The sequence below is a fragment of the Eumetopias jubatus genome, unplaced genomic scaffold, assembly GCF_037043125.1.
Source record: "Eumetopias jubatus isolate StellerSeaLion01/CBP00866 unplaced genomic scaffold, mEumJub1_p1.0 scaffold_9, whole genome shotgun sequence".
Taxonomy (NCBI): Eukaryota; Metazoa; Chordata; class Mammalia; order Carnivora; family Otariidae; genus Eumetopias; species Eumetopias jubatus.
In genome coordinates, this window is record NW_028274815.1 from 53,316,296 (window position 1) to 53,336,568 (window position 20,273).

Genomic DNA, 20,273 nt, shown 5'->3' on the forward strand with positions numbered 1-20,273 from the left:
GTTTCTGAGCCGTCTTTCCACCCAGTGGTGTCAGTAACTTCGTGGAGCTCACGCTCTGGATGTTGACATTCTATTCCCAGCACAGTGCTTTTAGCCTATATAGGTGATTTGCTGTTAAATTGTAAGCAGAGTTGAAATCTGCCCTGGTCCAGCATTGTTTTTACCCTAAGTTCAAACTTCACTGTTAATAGAATTCCTTAACTGTCCATAAATCCAGCACTGATAACCTGCATTTTTATTGAGTCCATAGTTACCTTGGTAAAAGTGTCTGATTTCCTACCTTGGAACAGAAAACAATTAGAAGTCTGGGAACTATGAAAATAAACTCAAGGAGTTGGGGGGGAAAATGAACATAGAAGACAGGATGGTTCCTTTCCCTTGTGCTTACTTGACTTTTCTAAAACTTTCCCAGAGAACAATTTGTATGTGAAAATGCTTGAACTCTGCATTTTGTCTTCCATCTGTTCCTTACCTAAAAGTAAAATCATATGTTCAGAGGAGCAATTCAAATTTAAAGAAGACTAGTTAGTAGCAAGATCATTTTATTTTGAATGAGGATCTGGTTGAGTTCTAGAAAATCCTGTTTAATCGTGTCATATTCTGTTAATAATAAGCCAGGGACAACCCCCTCCTGGTCAACTTAGATACCTCATCCTATTGTACCTTTCCCCCCAAACATTTAGGGAAAGTTTAAATGAAACTCTTTAGTGGCAGAGTCCTTTTTCCCAAGTGGCATTTGCTGAGAACTGAGTTGCTAAAGTTTTATTGGCATCCAGATCACAGATTTGCTGACCCAGCACCCTCTGAGCAAAGAATTATTCCATATTTATATGTTCATGTTAAGAGGAATCTAGAAATACATGTTTCTATTATTGATGAAAATGCCGGGGGGCTTAAGATATTACTTGTGGTTTTCTTTCTTTCGCCTTGGCTTGTACATGTGACATGTAAATGCAGTAACTTCAAGGCTAAGCTCTAATCTCATGATATTGTGTGTGCCATTTAATGCCATCACCGACCTGGGATGCTGTCAATCTGGACTCAGATTCTCTCACCGGGGAAGATTCCCTGATTGATTGCTCCCTGCTTTCTAACCCTACTACTGACCTTCTGGAAGAGTTTGCCCCCATAGCGATCTCTGCTCCAGCCCATAAAGGTAAATGCTTTCCTGTCCTCGGCTCCCATGTGTCCTTCAAGGAGAACTGAATGACCCCTGAGAATTTTCCTTATGGAAAGTCTTTGCCAGTGAAGTGTTTTCGACCCCTCCTTCATATGGAAAACTCGAGTTGGTACTCTAATCCACTGTGTTCTAATCCCTCTCGGCAAGAGTGCCTGATAAAGGCTTAGACAACAGATGGGTGGAGCCACCGCTTCCAGGCAGTCATGAGGACTGCAGATGTTCCGCGTTCCCCATTCGAGGCGGAGCTCTATACCTTTGCAGTCCCCTCAAGTTGACTATCCACTGACCGACTGTTATTAATATGATACTGTTGGCCTTTGACCTTAAAATTGTTGCATCAAATCTGATTTAAAGTTTTTGGGTAATGATGGCTACAATAAAAAAGCAGGCATAAGTCCTCAAAAGTCAGTCTTCAAAGATTGAACTTAGAATTCTAAGTTTAGAGTCATGATTGATTAGTGGATTTCTCTTTCTCATCTACCATTTTCATTTCTTAGTCCTGGGTTAATACCTGTTTGAAATGCTGTTTGGACAGAAGTAGCTTGAATTAACTGAGTTCTCTTCAGTGAGCTGTTTGTGAAAGTGACTGACACAGTGCCTGGCTTACTGGATGCAGGCATTCACTAAACTTTCTGTACTGGGGTGGTGACATTGGTTTTCTGGAAGGAGCAAATATATAGAAAACGAACAGTGTACGTTTATTCTGAAAGAAATTCAAGAAGGAAGCCTCCCCAAGATGTCTAAAAATAATTAGTTTATGGTTTGCGGTGGTAATAGCTGAGTTATTGTTTTTACCCTTGATGGCATTAAAATGATTATGTTTTTATGGAGTGTGTGTTTAACCAATTACGTCTGGCGGGAGTGTGTCAGCAGCAATATGTAATTACAGAGAAGCATCACTTGCAAAATAGGTGCTCAGCTAGCACTTGCCCGTAGGGTAATCTTAATCAGAATGGAGGACACTATTTCTAACAAACTTCTGCTTGAAATCTCAGGGCATGTGATCTTGGGCCCCAACATTCCCTGAGGTATCAGAGTTGATGGAAAGTCTTTTTTCCCAATCACAGGACAGCAGGTCCTTTCAGAAGTGTTTTGTTTGCCTTGTACACAAAAGCAGCAGCTGCTTTTTTTTTTTTAATTTAAATTCAGTTAATTAACATATAGTGTATATAGCAGTTCCTTCTTAAAGAGCTTCTAATTACCTCCCACCTGCCCCTGGCTTTGAGTGTCTTGAGTATTGTTTGTTACGCTTCTGTTTGCTCAATAAGGAAGATAAATGACTAATTCCTGTGCCTTTGTGAATTACTGACGCTGAAGAGATACCTCACAATAACTACAATTAATGGTCTTCAAATGGCAGAGAGAATTCATCCTCTGACCCTTCTCCCTAATCATTTATGAAACTCTTAACAGGGCCAGCTCGAAACCGTTTTTTTTTTCTTTCTGTCTTCCCTATTTTCCAGTTTTGCTACTTTTATTTCAAGTCATGGAAATAAGCATTTTCACCTTCAAAAACAACAGTGATTGTATAGTTGGGAACTTTGTGCCTCTTACGTGTTCTCTCATTTGCTAATCTCTCCCTCTGTTGTTTCTGCTTGTGTACTTGCGTTCTGTATTAAGCTGCAGAAGATAGTAATCTCATCTCAGGTTTTGATGTCCCTGAGGGCTCGGACAAGGTGGCAGAAGATGAATTTGACCCTATTCCTGTATTGATAACCAAAAACCCACAAGGTAAGAAAGAGAGGGTGGGGAAAAGAGGAGAGCTTGACATCACAGCTCAGCACAAAGTAGTGGTGCGCCTGATCCCCGAGACGGGAAAAAGCATCCACCCTTGATGAAGGAAACTGGGGATAATGACAGTCCTTGGGGCTGGCCCAGGATAAGATAGAGATACACCTGTATACAAATGGAGATATAGTTATCTTAAAGCTTGACTGTGATGTTTATTTAGAGGGAGGAAAAGTATTTAATACTTTGACTAAAACCTGGTTTTTACAAAGTATCAAGCCAAAAATAAAGTGGAAACTTCGTGGAAACCGCAAGGCATATATTTTTTAAAAAGCTCTGAACGTTTTTTAGCATGATCAGAATCATCTGTAATAAATATTCTTCCCCAAGAGATTAAATATGGTGCTTTGATACCGTTTGCATCTTTTGGACATTTGTGAAGCATCCTTTTTCCTCTTTGATGGATTAAAATCATTTGAATGTGCCATGAGACACCGAATTGCCGTGGGACCGTCTATATACTTCTTAAAGCATGTTTCTATTTCAGTGGTCTTCGAAACTAATTTCTTCCCAAAGCAAAAACTATTGGTTTTTACTTTGTCAGGGAGATGATTCGATGTGATGAGGGAGTTAGGGTCCAGCCAGCGGTTCCCAGGCAAAATATATACTCGTTTGAAAATAGCATCCTCTTTGCAAGGCATTCTGCCTCTAGTATGGTGTGCCTGAAGTTTTGGTGGGAGGTGGTGGATACCTAACTTGTATGTTTAAAAATCAACATGTAAGAGTTTGCAAATGTAAATTGTTGCTTCTCTAGGGTTTGGTTTGGTTTTTGTTTTTTTCTCCTTTGCTTGCTCTGCACATCTAAACCTTAACCCTCTGTGTTTTGTACTGAATTCCTATCTCTCCACTTCCAGGTGGGCACTCTAGAAACAGCAGTGGGAGCTCTGAGTCCAGTCTTCCCAACCTAGCCAGGTCTTTACTGCTGGTGGATCAGCTCATAGACCTGTAGCCGTGACCCAGTAGCAGATGCAGTTCTGTAACCTTCACACCGTAATATACGTTTTCATTACGGAGTTATAAGAGAAATGATTTTTTAAAAAATCTGCTAATAAGGGGCCCTCTAGCCCTTATCTCCTATCCCTTGCCTTCTCCTGTAGAAATGATAAGGAAAGAAAATCACTTTGGCCCTCCAGATATTCCTTGGCCCGTTCCTCCCTATTAGTTTGCTGTGTTTTTCTCATTACCCTTCTTCAATAGCATTATCTTAAATCAAGCGCTAGATGCCATGAGCTTCACCTCTGCTGGAATCAACTCCACCCAAAGCTTAATTGTAACTGAAACTAGTGAATTGACACCTTTGTCTCATTCTCGCTAGGAATGGCCTCCCAAACCAATCCTCCCAGCCCCTGTCTCCTTTGGCCAGATGCTGATGAATGTGTTTCTCTGTTTTTGCTTTTTATGCTGCTGCATTATCATGAGGACATGGCTTCTTCAGTTGGTCTTAACTCTAGGCTGTAGCCTAGAGATGGGTGTGTGACTTAAGAGAGGGTAAAACTGACTGACGGATGGGATATGTTTGAAAAGAGAAATTGAGCCCAGCTCTAGCCAACCAGCTTTGACCTTGTTTGATTCATAGACTTAGCCAAGGGATTTTACACCCCATGCAACCTGCCCAGCATTCATCCAGCATTCTGGCTCCCATTGAACCGTGATTTCTCAGATCTGGAGACGTGACTGCAAGTACTTGAGATCCTTGGATAAAATGTGTACATTATATAAAACCCAAGTATTGCCATTCCTTTTCATGTTAACTGTCCTGAGCCGGGATCTCAGAATTAGACCAAAACAAGACAATGGTGGTAATATGATACCTTTTATTAGAAGACTTTTCACTGGGGGGTGGATGGGGGAGGGGAAGGAATTGTAGCAGAAACAGATGTATTTTTCTTGTGATTTTTATTTTGAATCAAATATTGTAAATTGTGTATAAATGAAGACGCTGAATAGTTCTGTTTCCACTTGGCGTTTCAAGTCTGATATCAGGTGTCTGTACAGGGTTTTGATCTCTTTCCCTTGTATTAACTACACAGCAATCCTACAGTGTAACATATGGAATCATTTTGAGTAGACTTGTGTGTTGCTATACGCTTTCAGCAGGTCCTCTGTCTTTGTGTAGAATAAGCATGTTGTTTATTTTCAGATAATCAGAAATAAGTGTGCTGACAAGCTAGGCACAATTTGATTCTGGCTACTTACCTTTCTTTCTCTCTGATGTTTGAATTGAAGGATGCAGCCAATGAAATATGCTCAGTTGGTTTTCCTTGGCTTCCTAGATTAAAAAAACAAAGCATAGTTCCTCACTAACCTTAGAATATTGTTCATAAAATAAATAAAGGACCCTGCACTGACATGACAACATGCCTCATGGTCACCCTCTGTATATGTCCTTACTTGTTGAAGTGTATTTTTTTTTCCTTACATAGAAAGCAATTTTATAAAATTGCCCTTTTGAAAAGTGGTGGGCACAGAGAAACCCATTGTGGTTCTCTTCCTTGAGTGCCATTTTCCATGATCAGAAGGGGAAACTCTTAATTGATCAGATTTGTACAAATAAAATTCCAAGCTCATTTGTTTGTTTCTCTGTCTAGTACTTTTGTTTCTTCTTCCTCACGTTTGCACTTTAAGGGGGAAAAAAAAAGAAAGTTGAGCAGCAACAACAGCCTGCAAAACTCTGCACTTTGGAGGTCAAGCTTTGACCCCAGAAATGTGAGAGCAGCCTTTGAAAGGCAGCGGAGGAAAAGTCTGAATCTTTCAGTCTTCCTTCTGACTTTAAATACTTCCTGTGGCAGCTGAAACTAGCTGAGCTAAGTAAAGCCCTCTATTAGGATAATGGATCATTTCCAAAATTGAGGGAGGCACAACCTTCCTGCTGAAGATAAAAAAAGATGTCCTTGAAGAGCTCTTCATGATTGGATAGCAGTGAAAATGGGACTCGGTTTGCCCCTTTATGGACAGGAATATTACTGAAGATCAAAACTGTATTCTTTTTCCTGGACATAGAAAGAATGTATAAACTAATGAAGGAAATGTTTATTTTTAAATAAGAACAATGTTTTATGCCTATGTTTTCCAATTTGGTTTTTTTTCATACATATGCATGTTAGAAATATAACGAAACATCTAGTTTCTCAATATAATTGAAGAAGTGAAGAGTACAGTTTAGAAATTTGGTATCTCTAAATTGTTCCTTTCCTGTATTAACCCATAATCACATTGAGATATATTCTCTAGTCGTCTGGCTCAATAAAGCTTAATGGAGACTGTTAATGAAAATGAACAGAATAGAAGCCAGAGACTGGTTGGAGGAAGTCTGAGAGAGATAATGACATGAAATCATCTTGGGTTTACTCTTTAGGAATAGGACCTCAAAGGGGAGAACTCTCTTTCTGTTAAGTTAAGGAATCCATGTGAGTGACTCGGTAAATGGGACCTCCCTTAGTTTATAGCTTCATCCCTGAGCTTAGAGGGTTGATTTGATATGACACTAGACACACTACAGTGTCTGATAATTGGTAGACATAGGAAACTCAAGACTGAGCCACAGGCGGGATCAGAGAGACCAGTCTCTAGTCCATCCACTTTATCTCACAGGCGTGGGGCCTGAGGCCAGGCCGTGGGACAAGAGGCCTGGGCAGGACAGGCCACCTGGGGTCTCTCCTTGAACTTTGCCAGTCACCGGCCAAGTAGCCATCCGCAGGCGCTTCCCTTCTAAGAGCGGTTGTTCCTTATGTATAACAATGATGAGTTCAGACTAGATGGTCTTTAAGCTTACGGAATTCTAGAGTTCTACGTACATATTATTGTGCTTTGGAAGGACTATGAAGGATCTGTATAATCCTGATGTTCTTCGGCTATCTTCTGTTACTGGAACAGTATTTACATTTTAGAGAATTGTAATGGGCCTTTACTAACTTGGGTGGCTCTTTCTTGGTTATCTGAAGAGAAGTCTACATTATTGGACAGTTTTGGACATAGATTTTTCTTTCAAATATCTAGATACCGTTTTTTCTTTTTTAAATGGCCTTACCTATTCTAACAAAACAGTATCAGAAGACTTCAATTCTTTTAAAATATATAATCAGTGATCTGGCACTTAAAAATGGGCAGATACTATAAGCATATGTTTCTGATTTGCTTTAATCCAACTGTGCAAGAGTAGTAACTATACCAGAACACATCACAATTTTTTTTTCCCTTACAGCATTCAAATAACTAGATCACCAAATTTAAGTCCCAGTATTTTTAAAAACATAGGCCTCAGAGGAGATAAGGTTTAAATGGACACTTCTAACTACGATCATAATGAGTTCTTTAGCAGACATATCAGAATTTTGGCCGCTCATTGAGTGTTGTTCCCTTCAAAGGCATCTGGTTTTACTTGGGGAGCTAATACTTACTCTAGTGATGCTGTCTTCACTTAAGTTAATTCTGAAACTACCCCCCCCTCCTTAGAAATACCATCAAGGACAGTAATAAGGTGTAAGAAGATCCGTTGAATTATTATCTAATTAGTATTGCTTTCAGTACCTGGAATTATGTTCTCTTTCTTGATCTTTTCCCATGACTCCTGGTTCTGAGTCCCATTTCGCTGTTTCCAAAAAGGGAAATCACCCCCCCCATGAAACATGGTTACTATTAAAGACAGTAAAAGGAATAATCCACAGAAAATTCCCAGAGAGGACCTTATAATAGAAAGTGACAACAATCAGTCTTAATTTCCTTACTATTCTGAATAAGGGAACTTCCATAATTTCACCTGTTTTTGGCAGTTTAGAAAATGGAAAGAGGCAGATTTTAAAATAATCTCTGAAAGAAGTTGTCGCTGTGTCTGGTGTCATTTGATACTGGACTTGGCTCTTCTTCAATCAGAATTATAGAACTTGGATTGCTAATAATTATAGGGGAACAAACTCAAGAAGAACCTGTTTTTCTCAAGATGAAATTTTAGTTTTGTTTATAATACTTTTTTCCCCTGCTCTCCTGGCAGGTAATTGATCATTTTGATTCGAACTAACACAGTTTTCCCCAGGTCAGGAACAGTCTGCCTTCAGCAATTTTAGAGGAAGGAGAAGACCTTTGGGGTTTACCTCAGCCCAGAAGTGTAGAGGGATCTGAGTTTAGCTGAATAAATGCACACTATAGATACCTTGGGCCAAAGTAAAGTCTCCCATGATGATGTTTGTCTCAATTTCCAGGAGTCTTTAACTTTCTCTGGCTGTAACATTACCAGGACCATGTAGCCACTAACTTAGAGTTTAGGGACAAAAATGACAGGATTGCCCAAAGTACAAAATTAAGCAAATTAGAGGCTGCCGGGCAGAACAGAGAAACTATCAGAGGGATATTTAAAATGAAATCTTTACAGAAACACTCCAGATAATACAAAGCTATCTTTTATTCCTCTCTAGAGACTATAATTTTACCAACACAAAGTTATCTTTTCATTTTCCACACTAGTCATGTTCCTGAAGTTGGATGTACTTGGGTTTCTTGAGTCAAAATGAATCCCAGATGGCCTCCGTTTCAAATAATCTGTAACAAGATACTACTTTGTTTATCCTGGGTTTCCGGTCACTAAGGTGGAGGAGGGAGGTTCTTTGGGTAGTGCTAACTTATGCCAAGTTACCAAATGGTGGTGGTTACTTGAATGGAAGACACTGTCTTGGTTCCCACTTTGATGTAGTGTCCTGACTTTACTCTTTTTCCTGTGAGTATTCTACTCCACCCTATTGCACAGCCCCTTGTCACATGGATGTATATTTACCACAGGTCTTTATCATGTCCTCCCCAAGAAGACAAAGCAAACAGAGGTACACGAAGCTACCTTATACAGTAAAAATATGAAATTTAAACATTGCTATGCCAGTATTGTATTAAAAAAAAGTCTGTAAACAATTTATTATGTAAACATACAGGGGAATAAAGACTTATCTGTTCAAACAGGAGCCTGATGTTCACAGATGTAAATAACTTACAGTAGCTGCCGCTTTCCTGATCTGAAAACCCACTTGTGCTAAAAGGACTTAAACCCACTGTTGAGTGACAGTAAGTACCTGTGCACAAGGAAAGTGCAGACACATGCTGAGGACTTTTACTGAGTCATGGCTTTTGAGGTTTCCCTTTGCAATCAAGGAGAAGAAAACCCCTGTGAGCCTGCATCTGATAGACTAGACTCGGGTTTGCAATGGAGCACAGATTTAAACTTTAATATACCCAGGCCAGTTTAATCAAACATTTGATGTCGGCACCAGCAGTTTTATGCCCAGGGACAAATCTCTCTCATTTAATTGCTCCATTGGCTTGAGAGGCACAGCATCACTGGCCTGCATTGGCTCCCCACCAAATCCCTATTCCCCATCATGGGTGTTAATGCCACTGCACAGCATAGGGTAGACCCAAACCCTTAATTTTATTATCTAAGCTGGGGAAAGTCATGGAAATTATTAATTTGATGTACATCTCTTGATTCCCTGATTTGGCTCCAAGAGTGTGAATTTCAGTTGGTGCTGCATTTCTGACCTTCTTGTGAAGGGATACTTTGCTTTCTATTTGCTAAATGTATGGGAAGGTTTCTCGGGACTCCAAGTCTTCATTTTCAGTTTTTGGCAAGAATTATGTCTTCGATACTGCTTGTAACTGTTATTTCAGTTTACAGTATGGGGGAAGGTAAAATTCTGACGGTGCATGTTGTATTGCACTAAAGAATATCCAGCCTGGAATTTAAGTCTTCAGATTCTGATTTTTCTGAATGCACTCTGATGAACCCCCTCGTTATGTTCATCAGATAAAATCCCCAGGGTAAACCTATCCCAAATCATTCAGCCCTTACGGTTGCTTTGGAAAGTTAATAGGCAGTTAGTGAGGAGAGTTGTCAAGTCATCAGAGAGTTTTGGGGACTCCTACTCTGTCAAGCATATGAACTCTTACTGAAATCTCCATAAATCTGGAGCCTCAAAATAGACTAAAATGGAGTTACCCCTCGTAGAAGTCTCAAAAAGTGTGCTCACCTGTAACCTTGCACACAGTCCCTACATGAGAGCAAGAAAAAGAAGCACGTCTTGCCTTCTTACTTAGTTTAATGGGGCTAAACCAAAATGAAAAGAGACCTAACCCAGTTTGAGGGGACCAGAGCAAAATGCCCTACTTTAGGCTTCATGATAAGGAAGACCCTTGTGTAGCCTATGAGACCAGGTCCTGGATTGAAGGCCTCCACTCCTCACGAACAACTGGTTGGCTTTATTGTGCTCTCTGGTCACGGGTGTCTGCTGTGCATGCTGTTGGTTGCCAGAGGAATGGGGCCAAGACATGAGGTTAAATTAGTGCAGATCCTTCTTTGCTAGTAGCCAGACTGTTCTCCTAATAGTGCAAGGCCATTTTCCTATACAAGGATTGTTCACCTTGAAAACACATGCTTTCCCTACAAGAACATACATACTCACATTCCAGAAAGGACCTCTAACTGCCAACTTGATTTAATGGCCATCTTCTGCTTACAGTTATTTAGAATCTCTCCTTCTCTTGATGACTTTGTGTCTCGTGCTGAGGGCGTATGGATGTCTGTGTTTCCCCAAACCCACCGGCATTCTATGGTCTCCAGAATGCCCAGCTTGGGAGAGCTGCAAAGGGTGCTTGCTGTCTGCTGTAGTCATACTACACCTTCTTGAAAAAGAGTGAAGAGGTTAAGAGACCTGGCCTTCTCAGGAAAATCCTTTAACTGTGGTTTTCCAACCCTAGAAAGCAGATTCCTGCTGAAAAATAGAAACATGTCTGGCGTTGTTTTGAAGAACAGGAAACAAGTTTCCCCTTCAAAGTCAATGTCACAGAGTTTTTGTGACTGGGCTTGTGAGTTTTTGAAAGTTCTTGAAATTTTATGTATGATTTTCCTATTATGTAATATCAAGGTCCCAGAATATGCTAATTTGACAGGCTTCCAGTTGACCAAGAACCCACTGTTTAAAGTAATTTGGATAGGTTAAGCATGCTCTTCTATCCCGTCCAGCTCTGAATATGGTCTCCTCTACCTGGTATTTGATAGTTCTCAAAGTGTAATCCAACACTGTAGGCATCCAAAGCACCCCTGGTTCTATAGGTAGCTGCTTGTTGGCGTTCTCTGCACACAAGCAGATCTGACAGAATTCAATTTAAATTTCCCAAAAACACTAACTCCAGTCAAACTCGTGTTTGGTTTTCCTTATTGATTGGTATGATGTCAGAATTGGTCATTGACTTGACTAAATTTACCATTTTTCCCCTAAAAGATACTTTGCTCCCCTACAGAACCAGCTTGAGAACGCCAGCTTTTGGGGTAGTTTTGGAAGATGAGAAATTGTGCCTTGGTTTTGGCAACTGAAAACTTTGTCTAGCTGATGCTATGTTAGAAAGTGGTTCAAGGAGTCTTGGGGGAGAGGAGCTTCCATGCCCCTTTGCTTGGCAAATCTTGTTTTGGAAAGCCTCTTTGCCCCCTCTCACTTGGATTTCCTCCCAGAAATCACCACCTAAGAATCACAATGACAGAACTAATATCAATATACTTGCCTGAGAGGTTAGGATTATGTCTCTCCACATATCCTGCAAAGAGAGAAGATGTTCCATTTGCTTCCTATCAGCTGACTAACGCTTTCATATCACCACGTGGGTGCGCATACTAAAGCTGCAACGCAAAGAAAAAATGTATGCTTTTCAGAATCATACTCTTCAAACACTACTCAGAAAGCTGTTTGGCACCAGTACAGAATTTCACTTAAAGACTCCTAATTGGAAATTCACTGAATGCATTCAAACTCGGAAAATGAGGGGGAGACCCACCTTTTTTTTTGTTTCTGAAAACAGTATTTAAGATCAGAGCTGTTTAGAAAGAAGCACTGCTAAAAAGTTCTAGAATTCCGAGAACCCTAGTATTTTTGTACAGTATCTTCTAAAAATGTTCCAATCTCTCTCTACATCTCTTTCCAATGTAATGTCTCTAAGTGACTGGTTTCCCAATAAACTGATTTTGATGCCGCTTCTGATGTGTTCTGTGTGCTTAATTCAAGCAGAAACCCTAGCAGGGGATAATTGTTAGCAGAAGTTTCTACTAGCTAATGATTTGCCTGGAAGGAGAGGGTAACATGGGGAGGGGTTGATGGAATTACCTCAGTACAGAGGTTCCAAGTCATCTACGGAATCCAAAGCATTGTACTGAATGCCCAGTGGGTTGGGAAACCCATGATGAAATGATCTCTTTACCCCCAACCGCCCTTTCTCTGGATTCTTCTTACTTAGTTACATATGCCTTTTTCCTGCCCTCTTGCTAACATGTGCCCAATGACATACTTCTAACCTGCTAATATTTCTTGGAAGGTAAGCTCTCTTGCATTCTGATAATTGTCTATTTGATTTTAAAAGCCAGAGCACCCTGAGGCACATCTATCTAGCTAGAAGTAGACTAGTATATTAGAGTTCGCAAATATTTCTGCAATTACCCATGTGTTTTACTCCTTCTGCTTAAAGAACTTTATGATAGATTCATTTAAGCAGAGGAGATCTTTGCTAGCTTAGAAGATTGAAAACAAAATTCCACAGCGACTCCAGCTGAAGGAGATTTATTTAATATGATTTTGACTATGTCTCCTCCCCTTAGAAAGCGCCTTCAGTATTGGCATTTGGGGCACTCTTGTGCTCTTTGAGTAGTGCTCATGCTGAAAATCTTGCATTTATCAAGCAGCTGTGCTCTGCTGCTCTTCCGGGGGGCAGGGCAGGGGGGTTTGGGATGGAGAATCTGTCCTCAGATACAGGCAGTGTGGAGCAGATGACCACACGTCCGCTACTGAATTGCATTTGTCCCCAGACAGTTTTCTGCATAATCCAAAACTGCCACGGTGTATGTGGAGATGAGCGACTGGGTTTGTTTCCATCCCACCCTGAGCCAGTGCCAGGTAGAGCAGGAAGCAGTGCCTGGCCCCGCAAGTCGGAGCGTTGTGTGGTTATGCTGAGTGTCTGTGTGCCTGACATCGCCATCTCCTTTCCTGTACACTGTGCCTGTCATGTTCCAAAATGTGCGACAGTGACTGCTTGTGTTCCAGTTTGTGTGCCGTTTCCTTGCCTGACTTTTATTTTTCTGTTTTTCCTTTTCCATTTCAACCTTTATTATTTGGCCCCACAATGTTTCCGCCGCGGGTTGACCATTTTAAATGTTCCGAGGAGAGTTGAACTGATCTATGCATTAATTCTGCATTTTTTGCTTTTCTAGGTCTCCAGAGAGAGCCCAATCCCTGTCCTGTAATAACTGTAGAGCACTTTAAAGATTCAGCCAGTGTTAAAGGCCTTCCCCTGTATCCAGACCCCTCAAGAGTACCTGGCACGAAAACGCAGAACAATTTAGAATCTGACTATTTGGCCCGAGATGGCCCTTCAAGCAACAGTTCATTCCACAGCAGTGAAGAGGAAGGGACTGATCTCGAGGGGGACATGCTGGACTGCAGTGGGTCTCGACCACTCCTCATGGAGTCTGAAGAAGAGGATGAGAGCTGCAAGCCTCCACAGGGGAAGCTGGGAGGAGCTATTCCATTCGCTCAGCCAGAGGTCTCTACTGAGCAAGCAAAGGCAGGCCAGGGTGGCAGAAAGAACCAGTTCCAAGCCCTCCCACAACCAACCATGGACGGTCTCAGGGAGCCGGATGTTTTTGCCACAGCCCCCTTCAGGAGCTCAAGGGTTCCAGCTGATGACATGGATATTTTCTCCAAAGCCCCATTTGCCTCCAAGGGCAGTGTGGCTCCTTCCCAGCCAGAGGAGGCGGACGTGTTCTTGAGAGCTCCTTTTACCAAGAAGAAGAGCATGGAGGAGTTACCAGTTGCTCAGAGCGCCTCCCAGGAGTTGCCTGGGCAGGCCAGTCTCCTCAGTCAGACTGATGAGGTCCCTCTGCTCCCAGGCCTTGAGAGAGCAGTGTATGCCCCCATCCGAGCTCAGTACTCCATGGCTGCTTTCGTCCTTCAATCTAACCCCCCCTCCCATTCTGCACAAGCAGCAGACCATCCTGACAGCATCTCTCCCAGGGGATCCTCCCTGGAATCTGGGGGCCATCCTAATGACAGAAACAAAGGACCTCAGCCCCAGAAAGAAGCTGTCTCAGGCCCCGTGGCGGGCAAACCATTCCGCCCCCAATCTTTATCCAAATATTCCCGTCACTATAGCCCAGAAGATGAGTCAAGTCCAGAAGCCCAGCCCATCGCTGCCTACAAAATTGTTTCACAGACCAACAAACAGTCGATAGCTGGATCTGTTTCCATCACATCCCTTTCCTCCAGGACTACGGAGCTGCCAGCCATGGATCCGTTTGCTCTAGCACCCTTTCCTTCGAAATCAGGCAAGCAGAAACCTTAGGAGCGATACCTGAGCCTTCAGGCCTTTGTCTTTACCACCACCACCACCCCTCCCCCAGTACCTCCCACATCACTCCCAGCTGAGCCTGTCTCAGAAGAGATACACCAATTATTATCTTTCAGTTCCACCTATCAGAGCAGAATTTCTGCGGACAACAAACCCAGTTGCAGTGATGCTTAGTTGAAACCCCTTTAAGTTATGCTCATTTCTTTTGTTTATATTGATTTCAGGACTTGCCCACATTTCCATCTCCACCTCCGCCCAGAACTCTGCTCTCTTTTTTTGCCCCAAGACTGTTTAAATCCAGAAATACTTCACCCCAACCCCAAAGGGGCCATGTTGCTGCAATTTTTGTTCTCCTGCAGTTCCTGTTCTGAGTCTTACCCATTGAGGACTCAAGATTAGTCCTTTCAGGACTTGATTTAATGCTCTTGCAAAGGGAATATTTATGGAAGGAAATGCAAGATAAAAATCCTGCAAATCAAGAGGAAGTGCAATCCTGCAGATACTAATCATTCCTGTAAAACCAGCAGCTCTACAAAGGATTCTCTGGGTCTGTTTTGGAGTCTTTGCGAGCCAGGCTGGCCTCTCACAAATGAGTGTTTGTGGGTGTGTAACCTGTGTCAGACCCTTTCCTATGTAGAAATGCTAACAGATGAGATATCTGAGCTCGAGTCGAACAGTATTGAGCCTTCCCACGCCCATGCTTTTTAAATCACTATGAGTGCACAGGTTGTGTGTGTGTGTGTGTGTGTGTGTGCATGCACACACGCAGGGAGTGGTTTTCCTTTAGGTAAATCCTGTCTCACTATGCCTACCTCCACAATCACTCATTTACTGGCATTTGTCTCCTGACCTAACTGTCTTGAGCCCTATGTTTACTTAGTTCTGTCTTGTGGCAAAATTGAATCCATTGGAAGGTGTAGGAGAATCCTGCTGAAACTGAGGTTTCACAGAGTAGATGTTTTCCTCCAAAATTTGCTATTTGCTATTAACAAATTTTATTTACATGGTCTTAAAAAATTAATGATTTTTTTCCCTCAGAACAATAGAAAAGAGCACCTTGTCCCAATTCTAACCATTGGGTATGTGGTCTTAGTAATATTTTAAAGTACTTAAAAACCTTAGGTTTGAGCACTCCATGCTGTCCTCATGGAATTAATCATGAGACTAGGCTACAAATTAGATTTGCATACTTGTTTGTGTTTTCCAATTCCTTGCTACCTTTCTCCACTGCCTCTTGAGGAAAAATAAATCTGAGACATGTAAATCAGTTTGAGAGAAGAGTAAAGAGCTGAATCAGCTATCCGTGAAAATTTAATTCTCTATCCTCTGTAGATGTCGAAGTAGGCCAGATAGGTGACTGACTTGTGTTTTTGAAATGTCTTCTATTTCTGGAAAGATCTGACTTATTCTCAGCTGTTTCCATACCCATTATTATTAGTGCCTTAAGGTGAAACTTGTGTCTCAATGGGAAGATCTCTGCTGAGGAAGTTCAATTTAATGGAAAGAGCTGCTGCACCATGTTTCAACCTGAAAGCTTCCAGTGACTTGTAATCGATGTCAGTGATGTCTCCATTAGCTAGAAGAGTTGGGAGAGTTGCTTACCAAACCAGATTAATGATTTAAGAATTGGCAATTCATCCAAGAATCAAGCCAGAACGCCAAACTCTATTGCAGTTGATTAGGTGTCATACTCTTTAAATTTGAAATTCAGGAATCTTAGGGATAGAATATGAACAGCAACTTTTCAAGACATTTTCTAGTTTGGTCTCCACCTATTTCAAACGTCTAGGTTAAAGGATAAATAATTGGCACTGGATCAGGGCTATCGGCAATGGTTTTACAACTGAGGTTTCAACCATGCCAGTCTTTCACTTTGGTGAATGTTAAATGTTCCTTCTAAGAGTTTGCTTTTCTTCCCATGATTATTTCTGATTTTTTTGTGTGTAACAGTGGATGCAAAATCATCTTTCCAGTTGAATAAACAGTTTGGGCTAAGGCATATGGAACTTTGCACCCCAGCCTCTTCACTTGGCCATTATCAAGTAAAGCCCTCCAAGGCAGGAGCTGAGAGGATAGGAATATTCAGGGAGAGTTCTCACCTCAAGTCAGGAACTCTTCAAGTGGAAGGTCATTCTCATTCACTCTTAAAAGACTCAGATTTACCTCTGTAATAGCCCTGCAAAATGTCTTTCCTTTGGTTATTTAATCACTTCTTCCTAATCAAGTAGCCATTTTAGCCCTTGAGGTAAAATCAATAAAATCATAGTGATTTTAGCACATCGTCGAATCATTTGTCAAGCGTGGGCTTGTAACCCTTTTTAATTCTCACTGGAGACCTATGATGGGTGGAGACTCTAAATACATTCTTTGAATAGGAAGTGAACGTAAACACTTGCAAATTACTTGTGCTCTTACTGAGTGATGCATGAAAATTTTTGACTATATTACATTAATTATTAGCTAATAATTAGTAAATTCTGCACTGATCTTTGGATCATATAGGGTAAATGCATCATTTAAAGATAAACTATTCTTCCCGGAGGCCATTCTGAATCTGGAATTCTAGAAAATTTAGTGTTAAGGGAATTAGGAGTGCTCAGGGTGCTTTGAATTAGTAGCAAATGCATGTTTCCAACAACTATACTGCAACAGGTTAACATTAAAGAGAAAAGATACATAGTCAACAAAATGCTACACCTTTTAGTTTTATGTGTTATTTGCTTTACACATCTGATAGGGAATGCAAGAATTTGTGACTTTTCATTTGCCTTGAACCACAATATGCACTGATGAACTCTTTTAAAGAATCTGTGTTAAATGACTAACAGGCACTGTTGAATTAATGAAGTTATATTATGTGTGGTGGAAAATGAATATTTACCGTATATTTATCATAGCTCACATATGGCGCCTTAGGCTCCCAGTCCTTGTTAGATTGGAAGATGGAATGAACAAAACTTGATGCATAAGCAGATGCTGGGCAGGACCTAAGGGAATCTAGGTCATAAATTCAATTTAATTTTGGGCTCAGTCATTATTGAGTTGAAAATTTCATATGTGTAGATGTGTGTACATGTTCACGTGCCCATGTTAGGTCTGAGTTTAATCTGGCAACCTACATTTCTTGAAACTTTCGAGAAAAAATACCAGCATCTTTTGGCCCATTATTTATTTAGTAAGTTTTAGAGTACATGTACATCAGTGTTTTAAACCATTTGGTGGACATTTCACTGACTCATAAAGTAGCAGATTTCCGTTTTACTTAAATGTAATCACCAGAGTGCTCTGACAGTACAAATTCCATCATGCTGATAAAGAAAAATCATCAGAACATAGGTCATATAATATGTATGCATTTTATCAAATAGGAAATTTTATAGGAAACTGCAGAAGGGTGAGATCCAACTCATTCTCCAGCAGGAAGGGTGCAACTTAAAATGGAGTCACTTGGGTGCCTTTAATAAAGAAAAATGTTACTCCGCTGTGTCTTTGGAATTGAAACTGGAGAACACATGCCAGTCAACTTCGGAATGGCTGCTCGTCGCATAGATGCAGTTTTATCTGAGAAATTTGGAACTCGGATCATTTTGATAAAAGGTACATAGGAGAGCCTCTGGAAAGACCGCGGCTTCTAAGGAGGTAGAAGCACTTTGTAAAATGCCCAGAGTCACCACCCCTGGGGTCTAATCCTTCAATCCTGCCTGATGGAGTAAACATGAGGATTTTAAATGGAATCATGTAATTTAAATTCTTCGTTTTTCAATGCCTTTGTCAACAACTACTTGTTGTTTTTTTTTAAACCATCAGAACACTTGCAAACTTGTGAAGTTCACTTAAAGATTTCAAGATGCTTGGAAATAAAAAAAGTAGTATCTGGTTGGGAATTGTTTCTGTGTTCTTTTGCTGCAGGATAAGTCCTCTAGGTTGCTGAAAACAACTGGATGCCTCAGCTTAGATGTAAGAACCCACACTGGCAGTGTCTGGCTTCCCCAGGTGCCACCTTGCTCTCTCACTTCCTGGTCCTCCCTGCCTCATTTGTACCTTGACCTTTATTAGGAAACAGGCTTCGTGTGTGGTCTCCAACATCCCATCTCTAAAACACTACCAGGCTCAGCTCTTTCCTGCTTCTCTACTCCTGCAAGTCTTCCTGGGTCACCTTCCTTGTTCCTGTTCCCCCTTCAGTTCCTCACTTAACAAATTCCCCTACTACGACCATACCAATAAGTAGATGATGAGAGGTATGACTGAATGATCATGTCAATTTTTCTGTGCCTTTGTTATCATAAACAGTTTCTTCCTAAGTTTCAGCCTAACCTACGATAATCTCACCACACTGGAATAATTCCAAATAAGAATGAAATGGCCCACCTTCCCCATTTCTTATGGACTAGAAGAACAGATGAAGGAAGGTTGGCAGAAGTCCAACCTACTCTGGAGATACAACCCAAAAGCATCTCTCCACCATGATCTAATACAGGCCCTATGTACCCCAGAATGCAGGGGTAAGTTTAGGTGTGAAAGGACTCTGGAATAGGTTGTAAAAATGGCAGTTAACCAGCACACTGGTGGCTCCAGTCCAGTAATCCCAGAACTTGTAATTCTGCAAGAAATTTAGTCCGAGCTACTTCCCAGCAGTCTCAATATGGGTGACACTGTTTGGAGTTCATAGTAATGTTTTGTTCTTGAAATCAAGTCAATGTTATCTGCATTGCCTTATGATAGAACTGTATATGCGTGTTGAAGGGATCTGTTTGATTCCTTTTGGCAAGGAATTGCGGAAATGGTTTTTGTTTTTTTGTTTTTGTTTTGCAGAAATGGTTTTTAACAATGTCAGTTATAAAGTGAGACTTTGGGAGGGAGAGAAGACAATGTAACCTTTTCACTCTGAAATGGCAAAACAGTTGTATTCTCTGAGTCTACCAAAGACTCCTGTTTGAGGATTGTGAATGGAGAGGGTGTGTGTGTGTGTGTGTGTGTGTGTGTGTGTGTGTGTGTGTGTGTGTGTGTGTGTGTCCGTGTCCTCATGCTTTCTGCCATGGTGTTAAGACCTCCTTAGGAAGGCATGCAAAGAATACCAAGTGGTGACAGTAGGTAGTTGGCTTGAGTGAATTCAGCCCCATTTGCCAACAACTCAAAGAACTGGAGTTGTTTTAGATAAAGGTGGGGAAAGTCAGCCTTTGCCTTAGCCTGTTTCCACAGGAAGCATGCTCTTCTCATCCACAAGGATGAAACTTGGCCTGAACCCCTGGCTCATGTGTGGTGGTGGACTGGCAGTAGTGACCAGGACAGCACAAGGCCTGCAAAATGTTCCTTTGAAAGAGAGAGTGTTTGATGTCATTTGTTAGGGCATAGAAACCAAATAAAGGCAAAGGACCATGCTCATTCCATGGAGAAGAAGTGAACTCTGCTGACAAAACATTTTGAGTTGACTGAGGAAGTCGACCCAGCTGCAAGGAATACTGAGGTCATCAGACCTCAGGAAACAGTATGTGCACACAATCTCAAGGGCTGTGAACATGGGAAAGGAAGGGAAAAAGACATTTATATAGTCAATCCTAACAGTTTTTGCGATACCTCCTATTTGCAGACTATTGGATTTATGTTCTTGCACTCTCCGTGTGATCTATCTTATGTATCTGATAGTTGTTTTGAGTTGTAAACTCTTATACACTTTATTAAAATGGACCTAATAAAAGTAAATGGTTTATATTTTGTGTTCTCTCTTAAGGTAGACCTTCCTAGGATTGAAGGGTTCCATAAGTGCCTTTTACAGTACCAAGCCTAGTTTTGTGTTTTTAAGTGTCAAAGAACAACGTTTGGTTGGTTGGTTGGCTGGTTGGTTGGTTTCCAATGCCAGCATTGTTACTTCCTGAGACCTACTTTCCCTTCTATATGTTACATGGAGACAGAAATGAAATAATAAAAGACAGCGGGCCCATAT

General features: G+C 41.2%; 1 protein-coding gene across 4 annotated transcripts in view; it reads left to right on the top strand.

Annotated features, from left to right (window-relative positions):
- Window positions 1–20,039, top strand: part of AAK1 (AP2 associated kinase 1) — a 170,924-nt gene extending 150,885 nt beyond the window's left edge. For 3 of the 4 annotated variants that reach the window (XM_088026495.1, XM_088026496.1, XM_088026497.1), the window contains one exon: window positions 13,197–20,039. In XM_088026495.1, coding sequence (XP_087882621.1) covers window positions 13,197–14,326 — 1,130 coding nt within the window. In that variant the 3' untranslated portion in view covers window positions 14,327–20,039. Of the gene's footprint in view, window positions 1–1,045; window positions 1,157–2,800; window positions 2,912–13,196 lie in introns of all 4 variants that reach the window. The other variant, XM_088026498.1, reaches the window with a different exon arrangement.
- The last annotated feature ends 234 nt before the right edge of the window (window positions 20,040–20,273 follow it).